Below are 21,017 nucleotides of genomic sequence, written 5' to 3' on the forward strand. Positions count from 1 at the left end.
TTATTTTCCCCTGTAATATCACAGTTATCCAAAATACAACATATTATGGATCCTATAAAATGGTCAGAAGTTTAATGATCTATTAATGATAGGCATATTTAAGCCAAGATGCTGCCTCTTTCTGGAGTCTGATATGCTTCACGCAACCCTCAGCAGCTCTGAAGGCTTAATGACTCACCTCGTGAAAGTAAGGGGGCGAGAAGTGCTGGATGTCAACTTCGAAGCAGCAGCCCGAGTGCAGACTGCTCCCACATAGCCTCGCAACAACCCAGAAATCAAGAAAGCAGCACAGGCCATGGTACTTCCTGGGCAAACAAAAGAATGAAGTTTAAAATGATTTTAAGAAAAATTGGGGAAACATCAGACTATTTAAAGAAACAGTGAAAAAGAGTTTCAATCTGTTGGTACAGTTATGAGTTGTTCAGTTAGCAAAGGGCCTGACTTTACCTGACAATTTTTGCAATCATTCAGAACCGATTCAGTGTAACTGTAGAGCATGTAAGTATGTAATTCTTGATGCTAACAAAACAGTCATGCATCACTTAATAATGGGGATACATTCTGAGAACTGCTTCATCAGATGATATTGTCATTATACAAACATCATATAGAACTTACACAAACCTACACAGCATAGGTTACTCAACATGGCCTCTTAATGCAATCAAGAAATGCAGTAACCATGAGATAAAAGGCTGCTGCCAGCATAACACAGCATATTGCTTTATAGTAAACTTTACAAGTAGCAATACAAGAGCTAGGGTTGTGGCTCAGCAGTACAACACATGCCTAGCATGTATGAGGCACTGGGTTCAATTCTCAGCACTGCATATAATAAAATAAACGTCAATTGACAAGCAGTAGTACATAATTATACATGCTATACTTTTATATAAGCGACAGCACAGTAGGTTTGTTTACACTAGCATCATCACAAGCATTGAGTAACATGCTGTTCTGAGATGTTACAAAGGCTTCAATGCCATAAGGCAACAGGAAATTTTCAGCATTATAATCTTACAGAATGGAAGATATGGTCATATATATAGTCCTCTGAAGACAGAATCATGCAGCATGTGGCCGATTTGGGAGATCAAAAGAGAACATGTATGCAGACACAAGCTGCAAAATTTGTTTACTCTATTAGTAGCCTTTTTGGATATTTTCTAGTTTGGGATATTCTGAAAAGTATTCTTATATGTTTTGGTTTTTAAATATTTGGGAACCTCAGTAAATTTGTCTTTCTCTTGCACTAATTTCTGGCAAGAAATATTAAAGAATTGGATGGTGCTCATCAGGTCAAATACAGTTGTCAGTCTACTCTCTGGGCTGGAGCTCACTCAGTGGTACAGCACTTGCCTTGCAATGTGTGAGGCACTGGGTTCAATCCTCAGCACCACATAAAAATAAAAATATTATGTCCATCTTCCAACTAAAAAAAAATTTTTTTAAATCTGCTCTGCTTCTGTAATAGCATAAGATTAAATCAGGTGGTGATACAAGTCAGATGTATTTAGTCAGCTGTAACCAAATCAGATTTTAAAAAGCCCAATGCTTCGTAACTAGTCTTTAGATAAAAACTCTTCTTGCCATTGTATGATGCAGCTTGATTACAAATAAACATGTCATGGGCTACTTTTTTCTAGTAAATGGAAAAAAAGCATAAGGCCTTTTTCACCTCATGCAATATTACTAAATGTAGTTTCTCTCCTTTAAATGTGCTAAACCAAAAATGATTTTTCATCACCAAAAGAAGGTGAAACTTACTTTAGAAGTCCATGAGATTTTAGGAGTCATTCAGGATATGGCTGGTTCACTGACTGACACAGTCTGCCACTGGTATTACACTGACATCTCTGGATGTACACTGGCTGGACCATGGAAAGTTTTTCCTTATTCTGACATTCATCACCAAGTTCCTGTGATAACAGGGACAAGAACAACACGTAAAAACAATGATTTAGGAAACTGAGAAAAAGACCTAGTAAGTATCAGTTGTGAAAGGAAAGGCTCATTGTAATCAGAGGCATGACCTCACAGCAAGGCCATTCTCAATTCTTCCCCCTCATGGTTCCACTTCTTTTTTTTTTATCTTATTGCTTCTCTTGTTCATCCTCCTGCTTAGATACCCACCTCCTTAACTTAGGATACCCACCCCATAAAATACCTTTCTATACTGTTTTCATCCTGCCATCTGTTGGCCACCGGTGGTTCCTCTTATGGTTCTGCTCAGTTTGAGATCCTACCATACTGAAAAAAGTACAACCACAGTCACAGGCTAAAATGACAAATGTCACTTGAGATCAGGTTCCCCAATTAAATTTAACTGCTATACAGTTAAATATAAAATATTGTTCTGCTGTTTTAGACAGCTACTGCTAAAATAAATTGTCTTTACGATAGAATACATCTTAGTGACTATGCTGTTTGAATAGACTACTTCTCAACTGGAAGCAAATTTTAATTTTTAAAAGCTATTCTCTTAAAATTCTAAAATTCTGTAATAATCATCATGACCAAGAATGCCACCTACTGGTAAATAAAGTGCATTTTTTAAAAATATTCAAAGTGCCTTTCTAAGTTTTTAATGCCAGTCCTTAGAATAAGGTATTTAAAAAAATTACCCACTTTTACCTGTCCAAGGATTTTACTCACATATCCAAAGGGTTTAATCAAAGGAGATCAACATATATTAAGTAATTTCCAAAACTATATAATGAATATTCCATAGATGTGTATATCCTCACAAACTATACCAAAAATTTGTAACTATTTCTAAAACAGAAAAATTATCATAAATGATAAAACTGATATCCATAACGAAGTACTAAAACAAATTACTGGAAGGAACAGGTTAAATTTAAGATTTGAGACAATTACAGTGATTTCAGTTCAACAAATACACTCAGTTCATTCAACAATTCCAGGGATGCCAGGCACTATTTGTCATGTCATCTCCTTGGAGATGGAGTAGGTAAGTGGGGGAATATCAGGGTAGGCCTCTCTGAAGTGATCACACTTGAGCTGAAACCAGAACAATTAAGAGGCAACTAAGCAGATGTTAAGGGCAGAGCATTCTGCCACAGGGATAAGCAAGAACAAAGGCAAAAACAAGGGAAAAGTCTAGCATGTTAAAGGAACCAAGGTCAGTGACACCAGAGAGCAGTATGGTTAACATTTTAGGCTAAAATTTAATAATCCACATGAGAATGAAAGAAAGTTGAGCAAGTAATTGAGACCCAAATCACAGTAGGCCATGGCAAATGGACTTTACCCCAAGTCACTAGGAAGCAACTGAAAAGTTTGAATAAATCAGGAGGACATGATCCATTTTTAAATGATTACCCAGGTTGCTGTGTGAAGAATGGATTATCCAAGGGCAAAAGTGGAAAGCAGAAAATATAGTTAGGAGGTTCCAGTCTAAAAGTACGTTAGGAACTAGGTGTAGGTGTGGTGTCGCACTCCTGTAATCCCAGGCACTCAGGAGGCTAAGGCAGGAGGATCACAAGTTCAAAATTTGTAACTATTTCTAAAACAGAAAAATTATAATTTTTTTTTTTTATTTTAAAACTGATATACCTACCCCATGTCCAAGGAGATGACATGACAAATAGTGCCTGGCATCCCTGGAATTGAATGAACTGAGTGTATTTGTTGAACTGAAATCACTGTAATTTGTCTCAAATCTTAAATTTAATCTGTTCCTTCCAGATTAAATTAAATAGTTGCCCAGCATGGGCAAGTTAGTGAGACCTTGTTTCAAAATCAAAAATAAAAAGGGCTGAAGATGTAGCTTAGTCGTAGGGTGCCCTTGGGTTCAATCTCCAATGCTGGGCAGGGGGAGGGGGCATTATGAAAGGATAAGAGCTATAGAGATGGCAGAAATAGATTCACATGAAATTATTTTGAAATTAGAGCCCTACAACTTGCTGATAAATTGGATGAGATATGACAGCAGCAAATGCAACAAGAATGCCTCAAAGACCATGAATCCCCTGAAATGAAGTAAATTTGAAGACCAATCTGGCACTTGTCAAATCAGAAACCTAGATGTCACAGAGGAAGCAATGGGACTCCAGGGGTTGGTAAGGAAAACTCAGTGGTATACAAGTGGTATGAGGAGTGTGCCTGACTTTGACTCAGTGGAACTAGGCTCAAATTTGACTCCTTCTTGCCCTTTTCCAATTTTGGGCAAAGCATCTTTTACCATTTTAACAACACCCACATTGCTTCACTGGATTGATGAAATGAATAAATAAAATAACACCTGTGAAGTACTCGGTAAGCAAGAGTGTTAATACAAAATCCTTAAAAACTTAAAAACCCCCTTCTCTTTGCCAAATGACCTACAGAAGTAGTGATTTGATAGTGCCAATAAACAACTCCCCCTGGCCTGATACATAACAGCAGTCATCAAATACAGTTTGTTACACAGTTATGACCCAGTTCTAAATCTGATATTATACTAAGAATTTTGGTCACTGTTACTTTCCATATAAACAATGTTAACATTTATGGTAAAAGATAAACTTGTGATCTCAAATGACCATAGCAACAAGCAAATCTACTTCTGTCACTCAGGGTTCAAAAATGTGTATTTACAAAATGTGTCTATTCCTTTTTAGGAATAAATGTAAAAATCAATAGTCACTGCAATGTTTTCTTTAACTACACTGGGTAAATAAACAAAACAAAAAATGAACATATATCATGTGCTTCACTATGGTTTCTCTTTGTTCACAGTCAAGCTCAAACTGGTCAGAACCACAAGAGGAACCACCTGTGGCCAAAGGGGATGAACAACAGGTGGTAAGATAAAAGCAGTAATGGAAGGCCTAGAATAATCCCCTCCATCTCCAACACTAGGTCTCAGAGGAATCAGCATAACCAAATCAATGTTTGTTTCAACTAGCCTGCTTGAAACACCATCACATCATAAATGGCATTGCAGTTAATTAAGAGCCTAAATTCTAGGATCAGAAAGATGTGAGTTGTCACCATGGCTCACTGCAACTCACTAATTTGCCTTAACCATCAGGTTTCCCAATGTTAATGATACCTATACCTCAATGGGTTGTTTTAACAACATAATGCCTACAAAAGTTTTGTACAGTGCCTGGCACATGTCAACGACCAATAAGTGGTGTGTTGCTTTTTTCCATTTTAGATAATTCTTAAAGTTATAAAATTACAAAGAGAAACTACCTGACATCCCCTGTAACTTTTAGGATTTTAACCTAAGATTTTAAGATGCTCCAGAAAACTGGTATGTTTTGGGTGGGTTGTTTTCCTTTTTTTTGGGGGGGGGGGTAGTGGGGATTAAACCCAAGGGTGCTTAACTACTGAGCCACATCAGCCCCTTTTTTATATTTTATTTAGACACAGGATCTCTCACTAAGTTGCTTAGAGCCTAAGTTGCCAAGGCTGGCTTTGAACTCTCGATCCTCCTGCCTCAGCTTCCCAAGCAGCTGGGATTACAGGCATATGCCACCATGCCTGGCAGCAAACTGTTTTGAATAAGTCCAAACTGCTTTCCAAAAGGCCTACAAGGACTGTAATTCTAGCTCAGTGAAACAGCATGTGCTTAACTTGCACATGGCCCTAGGTTCAATTTCTAGCACCAAAGAAAAAAAATTATATATATATAATTATAAATGAACCTTCCAATTTATGCTTCCTATAAACCAAAACATGACTTGCATTCATTTCGGTATATTCAAAAGTGGCTCATATAAGAATTAAAGAAAGTTCTGTAATCAATGGAACACTTCCGCCTATCTCCAAAAGACTATCTGGGAAGTATTTGTGTCTAAGTGATCCCAAGAGCAACCACACAGCTGTGTGGGCTTTAATGGGATTTCTCCAGACACACCTGAATCTCCAGTTAACCCTCAACAAGTTTTAAATGTCACCTAATTGCTGGGTAGATCTCCAATTTAGCAAAAATTGTTTGTGGAACCTCTGAAATGACTGTCTACCAACTCCATTAGTGTCCTTCTGGAATTTTCTCCCAAAGACTTCTCTGCCTTCATGTTTTCAAGCTTTAAAAGAGCTTGAAGACACACAACTGTAATCCCAGCTACTCAGGAGACTGAAGCAGGAGGATCTAAAATTCAAAACCAGTGTGGGCAACTTCCACAGACCATACCTCAAAATTAAGGGCTGGGGATAAAACTCAGCATGAGAGGGCTTGCCTATCAGGTATGAGGCCCTGGGTTCTATCTTTAGTACCACAAACAAAAAGTAAAACACAAGGGCTAAAATCCAAGCAGAGCTTATCCAGTGTGCATAAAATTGATAACTTCATGGAAACACTTGAGTGTAAGTACATAAGCATAAGGATGTATTAAGTATGTGTTATGAAAATGTGAAGTTTTATTTGATTGCCAAACCAAGTGAGACTCGATTTCCAAGTAAAAGAAGAATGCTAGTGAAAGGGATCTTGGAATCATCTCTAGCCCAATGTTTTCTTGAAGAGAAATGGGCCTGAAGAATGTAAATCTCCAACCAGAGCTCATTTGCAATGGAGTCAGATTCTAAGTCATGATCTTCTGGTTTTCAACAGTGCTTTTTCAACACTGCATTCCTTTTCTATTGGTATGTGAATAACTGCCTAGTAATGGAGTAGTACCCCATTGTGAGGGGGTGGTACCAAAACAGGTACTAGCACTATTTTCAAAGACAAACCACTTTTTATTGTCATTCAGCTTCAGGATATACACAGGCCTCCTACTGATAATCTTATGTATCCACAACGTTCCTTTTACAAAGAAACTGGGGTTCCCATTAGTAGTCTGTTCCTGGGCTTTGGAGATGGCCAGGCTCTTCATTATTTCCTAGGTAAGTGAGGTTAGTCAAGATGCCCACTCTGTACCTCAGTTTAAAGATTAATAAAATGAAAATTTAAACCCCCAGGTTTAGTGGGAGAATTATACTTTGCTCAATATCTGGCACATAACAACTACCAATAATAAGAATAACAACAATAATGTTACTGTTACTACGTATCATAGTAGTTAATGATGTTATATGCCTGGCAAATATATAACTAGAATTCAGTCCCTGCCTTCCAGATCTTGGTCTTCTCAGCAACACAAAACGGGATATTTGAAGATGTCTGGGGTGAAGGAAGAGGCGGGTATGTACCTGCGCCAGGAGATATAAGTTGGGCTTCGCCCTGGGCTCAAGGTCACTAGCTGAAGCGAAATTCCAGAGAGCTGGTTGTCTGTCACCCGTGAGGGGTAGAGAGCACGCTGAGCTGCTCCTACCGCCGTCTGGAACCAAAGCGACGCCCTCCTCTTCCTGAGGGCCAGGTGGGTGAAAGCTGCAGCCCTCAGCGGACCGTTTGAGACCTCCCTGAAGTCAGCGACGGGCTGCACACTACAGCCGCTCCGGACACGGACTTTATAGCCCAGCTCCAAATTCCACGCCTCCGCCGTGGAGCCTCCGAGGTCCACGGGGTGACGTAATGGCAGCACGAGCGAGCCTTGCATGCTATTGGTGGCTGCTGTCCAATGGGAGTAGGGCTGCGCGACACTGCTGAGCAGGAAGCGCCATCTTTCCAGTGTCTCTACCCGTAACTCAATCATCTCCATGGTGACCGGGACCCGGTCACCCATTTGGCGGCCAAGGCCGGAGTTGCGTCATTGTCCATGCGCCGGAAGCGGTAGTTCCTGCCCCTGTGCGTGGTGACGGCGCGGGGTCCCAGCAGGCTTTCGGGAAGTTAGACCAACAGAGGAGTTGTCAGACGGCTGGGGCATCTGCCCTCTGCCGGCCCCAACGACCCCATGGCAGTGTTTCACGACGAGGTGGAGATCGAGGACTTCCAATATGATGAGGACTCCGAAACGTATTTCTACCCCTGTCCATGTGGCGATAACTTTTCCATCACCAAGGTAACTTCAGGGACCCGCGCGGGGACTCACTAGAGTAGGCGCGTTTTCGCTGTGCTCTGTTCCTAGCGCATTTGCTTTCAGTCATCCTTGCGGCCCTGAGTCACCCATGTTCTCTGTTCCCTGTTTCCAAACCCATCCCTCTCCCTGAACTCTCAGCGGGCACATCATTCTGGCCTTCAGTTTAGTCCGGGAGTGGGTGTCAAGGAGAGCCCGTTTTGTTACTCCCCGGTCTCCCTTAAGGGTCCCTTCCCGGGATACTTCTTTGGAAGAGAGGAATCGTTTTTGTTTCCCAGGGGTTTTGAGGCAACGGAACTTCTCCTGACCTTCCTGGGTGTTTCCCTTAAGTGAGGGGGAAGGCTCTTTGGGCTCGCACCCACCTTGCAAGCCACATAGAGGTGGGAGAGGTTTGATGGGGAGGAGATAGCGAAGGGAAGACTGTGCTGACCAAAAGTTGTTTGATTTCGTTATAGGAAGATTTGGAGAATGGGGAAGACGTGGCAACGTGTCCTAGCTGCTCTCTCATTATAAAAGTGATTTATGACAAAGTAAGGGGTCAATTTTTAAATGGGGGGGGGGGGCGGAGTGTGAGACAGTGGCAAGGACCTAGAGCAGCCTGGCTGTAATAAGTAAATGCAGAAGATTGTTCCTTAACAATGTGCTGGGTTAAGCGCGCGCTGTTTTTGTTTTTTTAAAACAAGCTTTAAAAATTACTAATTAACAGCCATATCATAAATTAAAATTTACAGTTCTGATTATGTAACTCATTTTAGCTTTGAAGAGAGTGATAAAGAAAACTTCTCTTTAATGGAAATGATTATGTATTATATAGAAGAAAAATAATTTTAAACGTCTTAATTGACACTCTGTTCCTCTATTTCATATGTAACTAAATTATTTTCAGAGCCCCTGGACACATTTTGACAGGAACAGTTACATATTATTTCTTGCCTAGCTTATATGTAGAACTTGAGTATCTTGTTTGAATATAATTCCTCATTGCCATTTTGAAGTTGCATGTTATTCTTCAGTTATCCTATTGTCTTTTACAAGGATATTGATGATAGAAAAAACTAAATCTTTTTACTGCCCACTCTCCCCCAAAGTTTTATTTTTCTAATGAATTCTTAAAAATGAACTCTAATATTAGTATAGGGAAAATGCAGACAAGACTTCAAGAGAAGTAGGCTATAATTTAGACCATAATGTAGAACTTCAATAATTTATTCTTGTGTTAAAATGTGTTCTATAACAAATACGGAGTGCCAGTCTGGGAGGAGGCTATAATTTAAAATAAGGTACTAATGACATTATTTATTAAGAAAGGCCTTATATAAGTAAAGATTTGAAAAAGATGAGAGAGAGAGCTATTTACATATGTGACATAGAGTTAGGCAAATTAACATTCATTGATGAGATCTTAAGGCAGGAATATACCTGGTTTTGTCAAGGGAAAAAAAAGAGGTCAGTGACTAGAGCAAATGAGGGTGAAAGTAGTTCAAGATGAAAAGAGTGGGGCAGATCACAAGGATTTGAAGAGACACTTTGGCTTTTACTGTGAATGATGGAGGGAACCACTGGAGGATTTTTAAACAGAAATGCTATAACCCCACCTATGTTTCAAAAGGATGATTCTGGCTTCTGGTTCAGAGTAGACTGAGGGAGCAAGGAGAGAAATGGGAAAACCAAATAGGCTGTTACACTAATCAAAGCAAGAAATGGCTTAGACTGGAGCAATGGAGGTGGTGAGAAGTGGTTGGATTCTATATACACTTTGAAAGATAAGGATTTTCTTGCTGGTTGGAATTAAAGTATGGGAGGAATCGGGTGATTTTAGCATTTTTGATCTAGCTAGAAGGGTAGAATTACTAACAGCTGGGGTTACAGAACTATAGGTACACAGATGGGAGGTAGATATACTAAGTTTGAGAAGGCTATTTGTCATCCAAGTGGAGCTTCTGAGAAAGCAATTGAATATGCATGACAGCTGGCAGTATAAATTTGGGAGTTACCAGCAAAAGATAGTATTCAGAGCCAGGATATTGGATGAGATCCCCAGGACTTTGAATATAGATGAAATGGACAAAAGAAAGACCTGAGTCTTGAGGTGCTCTAGTATTAAAAGGTCAAGGAAGAAGTTAAGGGATGTGCAAAGCTAACTGAAAAGGAGCAAACACTGCAGAAGGAGGAAATTCAACAGTGCCATATCCTGGGAGCCAGATGAGAAAAGGGAGAGGAATGAGATTCTTGTCAGATTCCACTGTTAGAAGAAAACTGAGAATATACTATTGGCTTTGGCAACACACAATTAACTTATGATGGTGTTGAGAGCAGTTTCAGGGAGGGACTGGGGACAGCCTGATTGGAGAAACCTGGTAGATGGGAAATAGGTCAGAAAGAATGGGGAAATAGGGGCTGGGGTTATGGCTCAGTGGTAGAGCACTTGCCTGGCATGTGTAAGGCCCCACATATAAATAAATAAAATAAACGTCCATCAACAACTAAAAAAAAAATCATTCTTTAAAAAAAAAAAAAAGAATGGGGAAATAGGAGTCAATAAGTGTGACCATTTCTTTAAAATAGTTTGCTACAAAGAGAAGCAGAGACATGGTACAATAACTGGTAGTGATAGAGGATTATCAGAGGTTTTCAGGTCGTAAATCCTCAGCTCCATCATTATAGACACTGGAAGTTAGATTTCACCATTGTTGTGGTTTCGCCAAGTGAATAGAGAAGAGCGGATGTAATTGACCATTGAATGTGAACTTAGGTAAAGAGAACATCTAGGGAATGAGGGACTCTGAAAAGGTGGTAGGGATAAAGAAGAAGTCCAGAGGGGTTGAAATATGGGATTTGGGATGGATAGATGCAGCAACAGAGAAGATTAGTGATGGTATGGTCTCATGAGATAAGATTCAAAGTTGGTTGATTTTAGAGAAGGGAAGAGAATGGGGACAGAAAAGAGCCAATCCCACTTCCAATCCCTGTGGTACTAGGGCTCTGAAAACACTAGAAGGGGACCTAGGGGAAACTGCGCTGGGTTATAACTTCATTTCAACCTAGCATTGTTGTGCAGAGCTAACCTGTACTTAGTAGAATGTTTAGCTGCATCCCTGGGCTCTTCCCATTAGATGATAGTAAGCAACCCTCAGGTGCATCAGCCTAAAATGTTTCCAGACATTAGGGGCAAAGTAACACTTTAAAGAAGAGTTGAGAATAAGGACCATTGTGGACCATGAATTCCAAAGAGCAAGGTAGAAGAATTCCAGAGGCAGGAAGAGTAGAGCCTCAGGGACAGAGTAGTAGCTGATCCTTCAGGGATCAGATTGCAGGGGTAGCCTGGGAGGCAGAGTGTTCTTGTGGCAGTTGACATAAATCAGGATAAATTATCAGAGATTGGATTTCATTTAAAAAGTATCTAACGTTACAGATTATCTGTGTTGGAAAAACACATAAAGACCTATTCCTTCTAGTTGAAAGAAGGGATTAGTTTGAAAAGGATATAACTTCAAATGACCAAAATTTGAAATAATGAATGTAAAAACTTAGAAAATGTAACATGCCCTTACATTATTTCCAAGAAATGGTAGCTTGCAAGTGAAGATGGGCATGTTTATAAGGCATTTATTAAATGATGAATTCAGTACTGAATACCAGTATACTTTTAAAATTTTAATTCTAGTGCTGGCCTTGAACAAGAATGAAGCAATATAGCAATGGGAGAATTAACAATTGGATTGAATCTCTAACAAAATGAAGGTAGTATTAATGCACCTGTGATATAGAACTCAATGTCATTTCTCATTCTGTCTTAGGATCAATTTATGTGTGGAGAAACAGTCCCGGCCCCTTCATCCAACAAAGAATTAGTTAAATGCTGAAGAAACCTTCAGGAATCCACATCCTGAACAGTTGAGAATGAGCCCAGGTGGAAATATCAAATGCAGAGTAACTGATTTTTTTCACGGGGACAACTGTTTTGTGGTTTGCCATTCTGTTAGCGTGTGGATCTTTTCACCAACTGCTGAGTTCATCTTCAAATAGAAAAGTGAGCACCAGATAGGTCATACCTGGATTTCATGTTTAGAATGGTGAATTGGAAGCATTCTTAATTATCCATCTGAATTTAAATGAAGATAATTTTACATCAGTGCTTTCTTTCCCTTATACCTTAAACCTAATTCAGTATCTGATAACAGCATCATCTACCTCAGTCATTAGGATTTCTTAGTTTAAAAGATATAATTTTAATTAGTTACCAATATGGTTAAAATTAGCGCTTTCTTTGAAATTTGACATCAGCTTTATTACTCTAACTTAAAATTTGTTGCTTCATCAGTACTGCACTTCCAGTTCCCTCACCAAGCCAGTCTCCCCAGTCTTGCTATTATTAGAATGTTCAGGTTCTGTTTAGCATGTTTTTTCTGTTACACTTCATGCACAGAGTTCTATTGTGGTAGTGAATAAGGAAGAAAAATCTACAGTGAAATGATTGAAGAAGTGGAGAGTCCTTATGTTCCTTAAAAATCATGACAAGATTAAAAAAAAAAAAAAAAAGAAGGAAGCAAAGTTGTTAACAATGAGAGGAGTTAAACATGCCAAATTAGTAAATGAATGCTTTAATTATTTTACCAGATCAAAGCATATATTTTGATTTTTGTTTATTTTCTGATAAAACTAATGAAATTGCATTTCATAGAGAGGTTAATGCCAAGTCTCTGTGGCTAGTTCCAGTGCTTTTAGCCTATCACAGTATTGTGTCACTACTCCTAAAAAGTAAAGCATCTACAATAGAGAATGAACTTAAAAATGGGAGGCCTGTTCTGAATAAATATGTCCATGTGGACACATCTAAACCAAACATGCACTCCTACAGAGAAATGTTGCTAGGGAGTAAGAGAAATATATGAAGATAGACTATTAGTCTTCCTTTGCTAGAGTGCTGAGAGTAGCAAGAAATTAGAATCACAAGAAAATTGGAAAAAATTTCCATTATAAACACAACTTTGCTGTCTGTATGAAAATGCACTGATACCTGGCAAGTTGTTTTAGGTATGGCTCCTGCAATTAGAAAAGCTTCTTAGAGTATGAGTGTTCTATACTGGTTGATAAATAAACTACACACAATCTTTGGAAGTTTAAATTAAAACAAGTGGACTTAAAAAAAAAATCTGGTAGTAGCATGGCTGTATGCAACCATTAGGCTGAGACACATAATAAATCAAAAATTATATGCTAGATATACTTCGTACATTATATGGCATATTTGTGACATGATGAGAAGTCTCACTGCTGCTTGGAACACTGTCAGCCCAGAAGTAATCCACACAACTTTGAAAAGCAAAGTGACTGCTCAGATGAACAGAGCAGGATACAAGTTAACTCTAGTGGGCAGTGACCTGCAAAGAGAAATGAACTGTCTCAACCTCATTTTAGATGGTACTAACTATATATAAACTTTCTCCCTGCCAATGAATTTCAAGCAAGAACAGACATCCTTGGTGAGGGTCTACTGTGAGCATAGAACAGGAAAAAAATTTGCCCAAGTTCAAACATCCCAGGAGAAAAGAAATACAAACAGCATTGGCAGTCAGTGATTGTTGATAATGCTGCAATAATAGGAATGATTTTGTTTTAAAGCAACTGTGTTGTTTAAGTTTGAGAACTACAACAGAACATACCAGGAATTAATTCTATAGTAAGCAGAAAGTAAAACCAACGTTTTTCAGGTATGATTGGAGTTCTGAGTGATGCTTGTGCCTTATTTAGCCCCACAGACATTTGTGGAGCACCTCTGTGAACTGATTTAATCCAATCTCTGTCTGATTAGCTCTGGGGTCTTGAGTTCAGGCCAGTGGATCCCTCACCTTTACAGGTATGGGAGATGGGATCAGAACGTTTTCAGCTATCAGTTCTCATTTCAGGTGTGGGCGATTGCCAGAATGGAAAGGGCAATTGAAACCTTGATAAACTCAAAACTTATGAATCATGAATTCAGGAAAATTCCCAATTTTTATCAGCGATGTTACCACATTTCTGAGTTTGAAAATTAAGTCGGCTGTTTGAAGGATCTGCATATACTTTATACATTAAAAAGCATTTTTCTTGGATAGCACAAACATTTTTATAACTACATATGAATTTATTACCAGGATAAATTGTATTGGCGTACTAAATAAAATCTGATAATTTAAGTTCTCTTGTTTTCACATAACTCTTCTTTTAAATATCAAAATATTACATTGAAAGGTTTTGGTGTGGTGATTTTATATAAGGTAGAAACCTTAATCTGCTTTGGGGCATTCTAAGTAGGTTTCTGACACAGGCAGTAGAAGTTTTGTTTTGTTCTGAGATGGTCTCTCACTGTTGCCCAGAGTGACCTAGAACCTCTGGACTTGAGTTATCCTCCTGTCTCAGCCTCCCAATAGCTGGTACTATAGGCACTCATTACTGCATCAAGCATAGCAGACAATAGAGTTTTTAAATAGTAAAGAAATTGCTGATGTTAGTACAGTTTGGCCACTTGGATTTGGACTCTGGACTTTTATTGTTTAAAAAAAGTTAGCTTTAACTTAACTGTTAGTAAAACCAAAAATAATTGGCATTCTTAGGTGAGTAATTCATTTTATTGATGGGAAAGAACTGATACTGTATTTAAGGCTGGTGATCAATTCTTGAAGTTGTTTGACAGCCCAGCTCTGGAGAGAACACAATTTGAATCTTAATTCCTCCAATATGATCTTCAGCAAGTTACTTAAATCTATGTCTTGTCCCACAAAATGTAGACCATATGACCTCCCCATTAGGGTTGCTCTGTGAACTCATTCAGCAAGTGTCTGTGGACATGGCCACAATGGAGCTTATGTGCACCTAGAGGAGCCGGGAAATAAAATAGATTGGCTAAAGTTCTAAGGGAAATAGACTAGATAATATGATGGTAACAGGGACAGGTACCTTTTTAAAGAATAGATGTCACGTGTGTAGCACTTTTTCTGAGACCTAAAGAATCAAACAACTGTGTGATAAATGATTAAATGAATTAATAACTGCAAAGTATTTGGTATAATGCTTATTGTGCAAAAAAAAAGGCATTCTAAGTCCAAAAGGAATTCAACATTGTCGTGCGCATTGGCAGCATCTTTAGAAGTGCAAAGTTTTGGATGCTCCCACCATTCACTTTACTGAATCTGGCGATGGAGCCCAGCAACCTGTACTTTAACAAGCACCCAAGCTGATTCTGATGCAGCCAAAGTTTGAGAACCACTGGTTTTCAAACTTGCTGACAGATTTGTAATCACCTGGGTTACTTTAAAAACCGATGTCACGGAAATTTAACTGGTCTGGGAACAGCTTGGGCATCAGGATTTTTGAAAAGCATCCCTGATGATTGTAATGTGCAGCCAATGCAGAGAGCCACTGGGCTAAAAAGGCAGAAAATTCATAATTGCAAAGTACAAAGGGCCCAATTTTTAAAAAAATGTTCACACCTGCTTTGCACATGGAACAATGAATGTGGGCTTAATTGGCCACGTGCTTGTATCAGACCTGCAATTGGCCTTAACAAGCAACCAGCAGGGGGAGCCCAGGCTGGGCTAATGTACCCGGTGGGAGAGCCCCAGTCTCAGTAGCCTCTGGGCTGTGTCCTCTATTTAAACAATCACATTTGCCAGCATTCGCACTGGCTGCTAATTACATACTTGCAAAAGCGACAGCTTCTGCAGGTGTAAGTAATTAGGAGTTCTTTAACTTGTTCCAGGGGTACCTGCCGTTCCCTACTTCCCACCAAGCAAATTGCTAATGATTACATATTCCACTGGGAGACCATTTTACAAATTATTTCCTGATAAGGGTTTAAAACAAAGAGCATAAAACAGAAATCACAGTTAAAAATACTAACCCCTGGCTCCAAAAATTGCTTAAAACGGGGATGGAGGTTGGATGAGGGAATCGCCACCCTCCTCTATACACTTGCAGAAGAAGAGTCCTAAAACTCGGGGGGGGGGGGAGAACAACTCACTACAATTTCTGAATGAATATTGGTCAGATTCTAGGAAGGCAAGTTAGCATTTTTTAAAAGAAATTTGTTTTCTGGCCTTCAGACTTCACTAGTAAAATTAGGGAAGAAAAGTCACTTAAACAGCCTTTCCCAAGTCCTGATGAAAGCAAACAAGTTCAAGCTTGCAGAGAAATCCGAAAGTGAGGTGCAACCAGTTGCTGAAATGGGAACCATGAAGGGGGCTGATGTCACTATTACTTCTGTGAATTTGCACCCAAACATTAGTGGAGAGATTAGGGTGCTGTTGGTCAATAGAGCTGATAAGCCAAAAAAGCAGATGTCCAGCAGGAAAGGGGGAGGGGGACAAATACCTAGTCTGCACCATGAAGTCTGTTTCTCACCTCCTCTAACAACAGCGCTCTTCAGAGTCACAGGTGCCACTTCCTTTCTATCTTCCAAACCTTTCTTAAATCTTGTTTTTAGCCAACTGTTACCTGGAACCATATTGGGGAAAAGAATTCTGCAAACTCCCAGCTTAGCCAAGTTAATGCATTACAAAACTACCATAGTTATTGATTCTCAAAGACCACTCCAACTCTCTTGAATACTTTGGTTAGAAGCCCCACTAACTTTAATCTTTATAAAACCTGTGGAAACCTTGTGACAACACTTACTCCCTGAGACAGGACAAATGCTGGGAAACTGACCTAGCTACCCATGCAGATTAGAGGAATAGGTACCCAGTAGGCTGTTTCCAAAGAAGACAGTCACCTGGACCCTCTCTGGCAAATGAGGAGGTGTTTGATGATGGGGAGACTTTCAATACATTGTGGTTCTCAAGTAGAAGGAATATTGAGTAAGAGAAGAGAATCCTGAGGCATGTCACAGAGCCACAGGCATTGCTTCAGCCCCGGAGGCGGCGGTGGGGGCGGGGGGGAGGGTCAACACCTGGGACATGCTTTTCCTTTCTGAGACCTGACCATGGTAGCAGGACTAGGTAGCAGTCATAAAGATTTAGAACAAAGATTTGGGGCCAGACTTCATTCTTAAGACGGGGACTGGTTTTTAATAGGGTCATAAGTTGTACCATTGGACAAAAACGAAGATTGAGGATGGAAGAAACAGGGAAAACAAGCCCTTAATGGGCACCACATTTGTGCCTGAGCTAGCACAGGCTGTCCAGTATTACTCCAGAGGGCACTGGAGTGCCCTGCCTACAATTCCAAATGACAGTGAGGACTTGGAGCATTAATGCAGTAGCAGATATCTCTGAACTACCAGTTGATATGAGGATGAGAGTGAATCAGACTGGATGGGGGAATTGCGATCAATTAAATGAGATAATGCATGTAAAGCAGCTAACACAGTATTTGACCATAATTAGGACTCAGTAAATGATAGTTTAATCTTACACATTTCTTGCTCCATCTGAAATGACGAGATGCTATGGTCTGGGTTAAAACAACAATGGGCTCAGCCATAGTGCATCAAGATGCAATCAAGATGAAGCAGAAAAACCACGAGTGAAAGAAAATGAAGGAATTTAAAATAAGGATGACTTTACATGTTTGTGAAAACATTAAGGAAAGGCTATAATCTTTGCATCTGATGTTGAACCTAAGGTAGCTATTGTGAACAAGGGCAAATATAAATTGGGCCCTATATGTGTCTCACTACCTTAACCTCAGCATTGTGGGTGACTTCCAGGGGAAACTTGCATCTCCCCACAGAGTTACACAGCACACAGCCCACAACAAAGCAAGCTAGCAGATTAGCAACAACACACAAGCACCCACTCCTGCTGGTGCCCTGCTTCAACTTTCAGAGCATAAAAAGAATGTTGCTTCACTTCAGACTTCTAAATCTTGCACAAAATTTCTCTTGTGGTCAGTGCTAACTCAGGACCTTATAGGGAAGGGAATTTTGAGAAGTGTCATCCCGGTTTAGCTAAATTATCATTTATTTACCTAGGCAGGAGTGGGATACCATGTCATTTAGATCACTCTATGATGTAGCCATAATAACAGCCATGTTAACTAAAGCCAAGTCTTTGCCAATGTGTCAATCAAGAATTGAGGCATTACAAAGCATCCCCAAACATAAGGCAATAGTCATTTATTTTTGCTTAAATGTTTAGTGGTCAGCTGAGGATTGGCTGATCCTGGCTGGGTTTGGCAGAGTGACTCCAAACTGCAGATTGGAATGAGTCTGGTCCCAGGTCTCTCTTCCTCTTGGACCAGTGGACCAGCTCAGCCGGAGTGCAAGAACCCATGCACCCAACACATGTCTGTATCATTCTTTGCTTACATCATGGCTGCCACGATTCCACTGGTCAGTACAAGTCATGTGCCTAATGCCAACATCAAGCAGTAGGTACTGTTATGGAGGTGGTTAAAAGGAAGAAGTGAATGTTTCTGAAAAATAATTGAATATACCACTCATTAAATGACAGGCTTGGCATTTTAATCTTACACCTTTAACTCCAAATTCCATTTTCCTTCTCCTGTGGCAGTGTTTGAATAATTGAACAACTTTCCAAGTAATAAAATGGAAGCAGTTGAAGCATTAAAACAAGCCAGTTACTCTCATGTCTCTGATCAGACATCAGATAACAGCCCCAGGGGATTAATTTTTGCTTCCTTTTTGTTTTGATATGAGTGAAGCTTTGGCTGTGTTTTCCATATTAAAATTCAGCCTTCTCCTTCACAATGTAACTCTGGTAATAACAGATTAATATTTCCAAAGTCTACCATAAGCATCCACTTGAAGACATTTATTAGCTCTAATTATAAAGAAAAATGGGACCATATACTCATGCAGGGCCATTAAAAGTGAAAAATAGCACCCAGGGAGGGGACCTAGACTACTCACCTATGGTGTCTGCTTGCTGGTTGCTGAAACTTAAGGATGACTCATTTTGAGAATTTTATTTGCAACTCATTCCTTTGTACATTAAGCTGGTGCCCTACAATTTGCTATCCAGACCCTTTTAAATCAGGAGAGCAGCTCTTACTTCAAGTTCGATGTGATCGGCATGGCCATAACTGAAACTTCAAACTTTGGACCTTGAATAAAGGCTGCCAGATATAACTTATATATTCCTAGCAGAATATTGTCTATTAATGACTTGTCCATCTGGCTTGGCTAAGCATTCTCTGTACCATGCTGAGTTGCAGGAGGAAAAAAACTGTGAAGTTAGACATGAAGGAGAACTTTCTGCTTGGAAATGTGTTAGATGTGGTGTTAATAGTTACCCTAAAATGGATAAATGATGTCATTCAATCAATAAATATATTCCAAGCATTTTTTTGGTTTGAGTACTGAGCCTAATATCTACACAAGGGAGAGTTTTAAATAATAGAATTATATTACAGAAATCTTTGAAAACAAGACAAAAATGGTTTTCGCTAATAAGGACCCAAATGTGTATGTTGGTGATTGGCAGCTTTGTTCTCTTTGCCAAACATATATCTTACTCATTAGCAATTTTAATTCACTTTTTATGTGAACATAAAGAGGCAGAAGGAATGCCTGACCTTGACCAGATGGTTCCTATTTTTGTTGCTTGTACATGTGTTCCTGTCCCATCTGTGGACTCAGTGGATCAGTGCCCTGGACAAAGAGGACAAGGCCATATTGGTTACCTCTCTTGGCTTTGGTTTATCAACTGTTAAACAGGAATGGGAAGTGACTTTTAAAGTCCCTATTAGCTCTGTTCTGACATGATTATCTCTACTCTTGGATGAATTTGTCCTGGCTTGTCTAAATGGGCAGCCTTTGGAGGGTTGGTTCACAACTCTGATAGGGGAGGAGGAAGAGTAAAGTGGCAGCAATACTAGACAGTGCCTGTAGGGGGAACCAGTGCCCCACTGGACTCCAATTTTTGGCAGGCCAAGCCCAGACCAGCTTGCAGCAGGGCAAGGTGCAGTCAAAAACTCTCTGGACCAGGTGTTCTCTTTCCCAAGGGGCAGCCATCTTAATCTGAATGTCCAAGGAAGCTGATATATGCAGGATGTCACCCCAGAGATCTGAGTTAAACACAGCCTTTTGGTTACTGGCCTCACTGACATCTTGAAATGCACCCAGCAGGGCTTTTGTGTTCTGGAGTCGGTCTATCCAACATGGTAGCCACTAGGTCCATGTGGCTTTTTAAACATTAAATTTAATTAATTAAAATTAACCAAAATTAAGAGGCAGTTCCTAGATAGCTATATCACCATATTTTAGGTATAAATGTATACAGGTGGCCATAACTTGTGGCTGCCATAGTGGATGGTTCAAGTACAGAACATTTCTATCATCATGGAAAGTTCTACTGGACAGTTCTCTTCCAAAATGTGGTATGGTAGTCACATACTGAAGAAACCAAAGCCTCTTCTGACTTCTTCATCCTCTTCCATTGCCTTTCTTTCTTCCCTTGTGTTACAATGTCCTAGTAACATATTCTTAGAGGATGAAAAAATGAGACATTTGATATGAAAGACCTGGGCTTGAGACTCCCCACACCCAAGTTTAGAAGAGTTACTTAGTGTTTGTTTCTGTATCAACAAAATGAAAATAATTAAACTCATCTCTCAGGGTTGTGAAGATCAAATGGGATAATAACCATGTAACTTTTGGTAAGTTATTCATTGCCCAAATTCCCACCAAGCAATGCACAGAGGAAATAGAGGGGAAATTGCCATTAAATTTTTGTGTTTCTTTTTAAGTAATACATTTTAGATTTCCTTTGTTCTCATGCTCTCTCCTCCTCCATCCTGCCTATGTGACCTAAAGGTGGGCCAAAAGGCAGGGAAGAAGACTTCCAAGAGCACTGTCATGAAGGGAGCAGCCCAGGGAGCATTCATTAACAAGTTCTACAACTCCCCAAAAGGAGGAACAATTTCCTGGAGACAAGTGGCCTTGGCAACAGGTGGAGGAGGGGAAAGTGCTCTGAAGGTATTAGCATTTTATCTCCTCTTGAATCAGCCCCCATCTTCCTGACCCAATCATTCATTACCTATACTGTCTGTCCTTTTGCCCCCCCCAACTCAGTACCTAGCAACATCTTGCTGTATATCTTTCCAATTCCCTCCTCCCCTTCCCCTCCTCCCTCCCCACACTCACAACTCACTCACACTCTCTCTCTC

General features: G+C 39.8%; 2 protein-coding genes across 8 annotated transcripts in view; one reads left to right on the forward strand and one right to left on the reverse strand.

Annotated features, from left to right (window-relative positions):
• The window catches only part of Oxnad1 (oxidoreductase NAD binding domain containing 1), a 58,168-nt gene extending 50,718 nt beyond the window's left edge, over positions 1-7,450 (reverse strand). For all 3 annotated transcript variants that reach the window (XM_048801038.1, XM_048801037.1, XM_015494371.2), the window contains exons 1-3: positions 7,147-7,450; positions 1,768-1,919; positions 179-305 (exon numbers count right to left, since the gene is read on the reverse strand). In XM_048801038.1, coding sequence (XP_048656995.1) covers positions 179-297 — 119 coding nt within the window. In that variant the 5' untranslated portion in view covers positions 298-305; positions 1,768-1,919; positions 7,147-7,450. The remainder of the gene's footprint in view (positions 1-178; positions 306-1,767; positions 1,920-7,146) is intronic.
• A 72-nt stretch (positions 7,451-7,522) lies between these two features.
• Positions 7,523-21,017, forward strand: part of Dph3 (diphthamide biosynthesis 3) — a 39,854-nt gene continuing 26,359 nt past the window's right edge. For 2 of the 5 annotated variants that reach the window (XM_048801040.1, XM_048801039.1), the window contains exons 1-3: positions 7,523-7,895; positions 8,366-8,440; positions 20,665-20,826. In XM_048801040.1, coding sequence (XP_048656997.1) covers positions 7,788-7,895; positions 8,366-8,440; positions 20,665-20,826 — 345 coding nt within the window. In that variant the 5' untranslated portion in view covers positions 7,523-7,787. Of the gene's footprint in view, positions 7,896-8,365; positions 8,441-11,707; positions 14,087-20,664; positions 20,827-21,017 lie in introns of those variants that run through there. The other 3 variants (XR_007346852.1, XM_015494372.2, XM_048801041.1) reach the window with 3 other exon arrangements.

Source organism: Marmota marmota, unplaced genomic scaffold (genome assembly GCF_001458135.2).
Source record: "Marmota marmota marmota unplaced genomic scaffold, marMar, whole genome shotgun sequence".
NCBI classification, from domain to species: domain Eukaryota; kingdom Metazoa; phylum Chordata; class Mammalia; order Rodentia; family Sciuridae; genus Marmota; species Marmota marmota.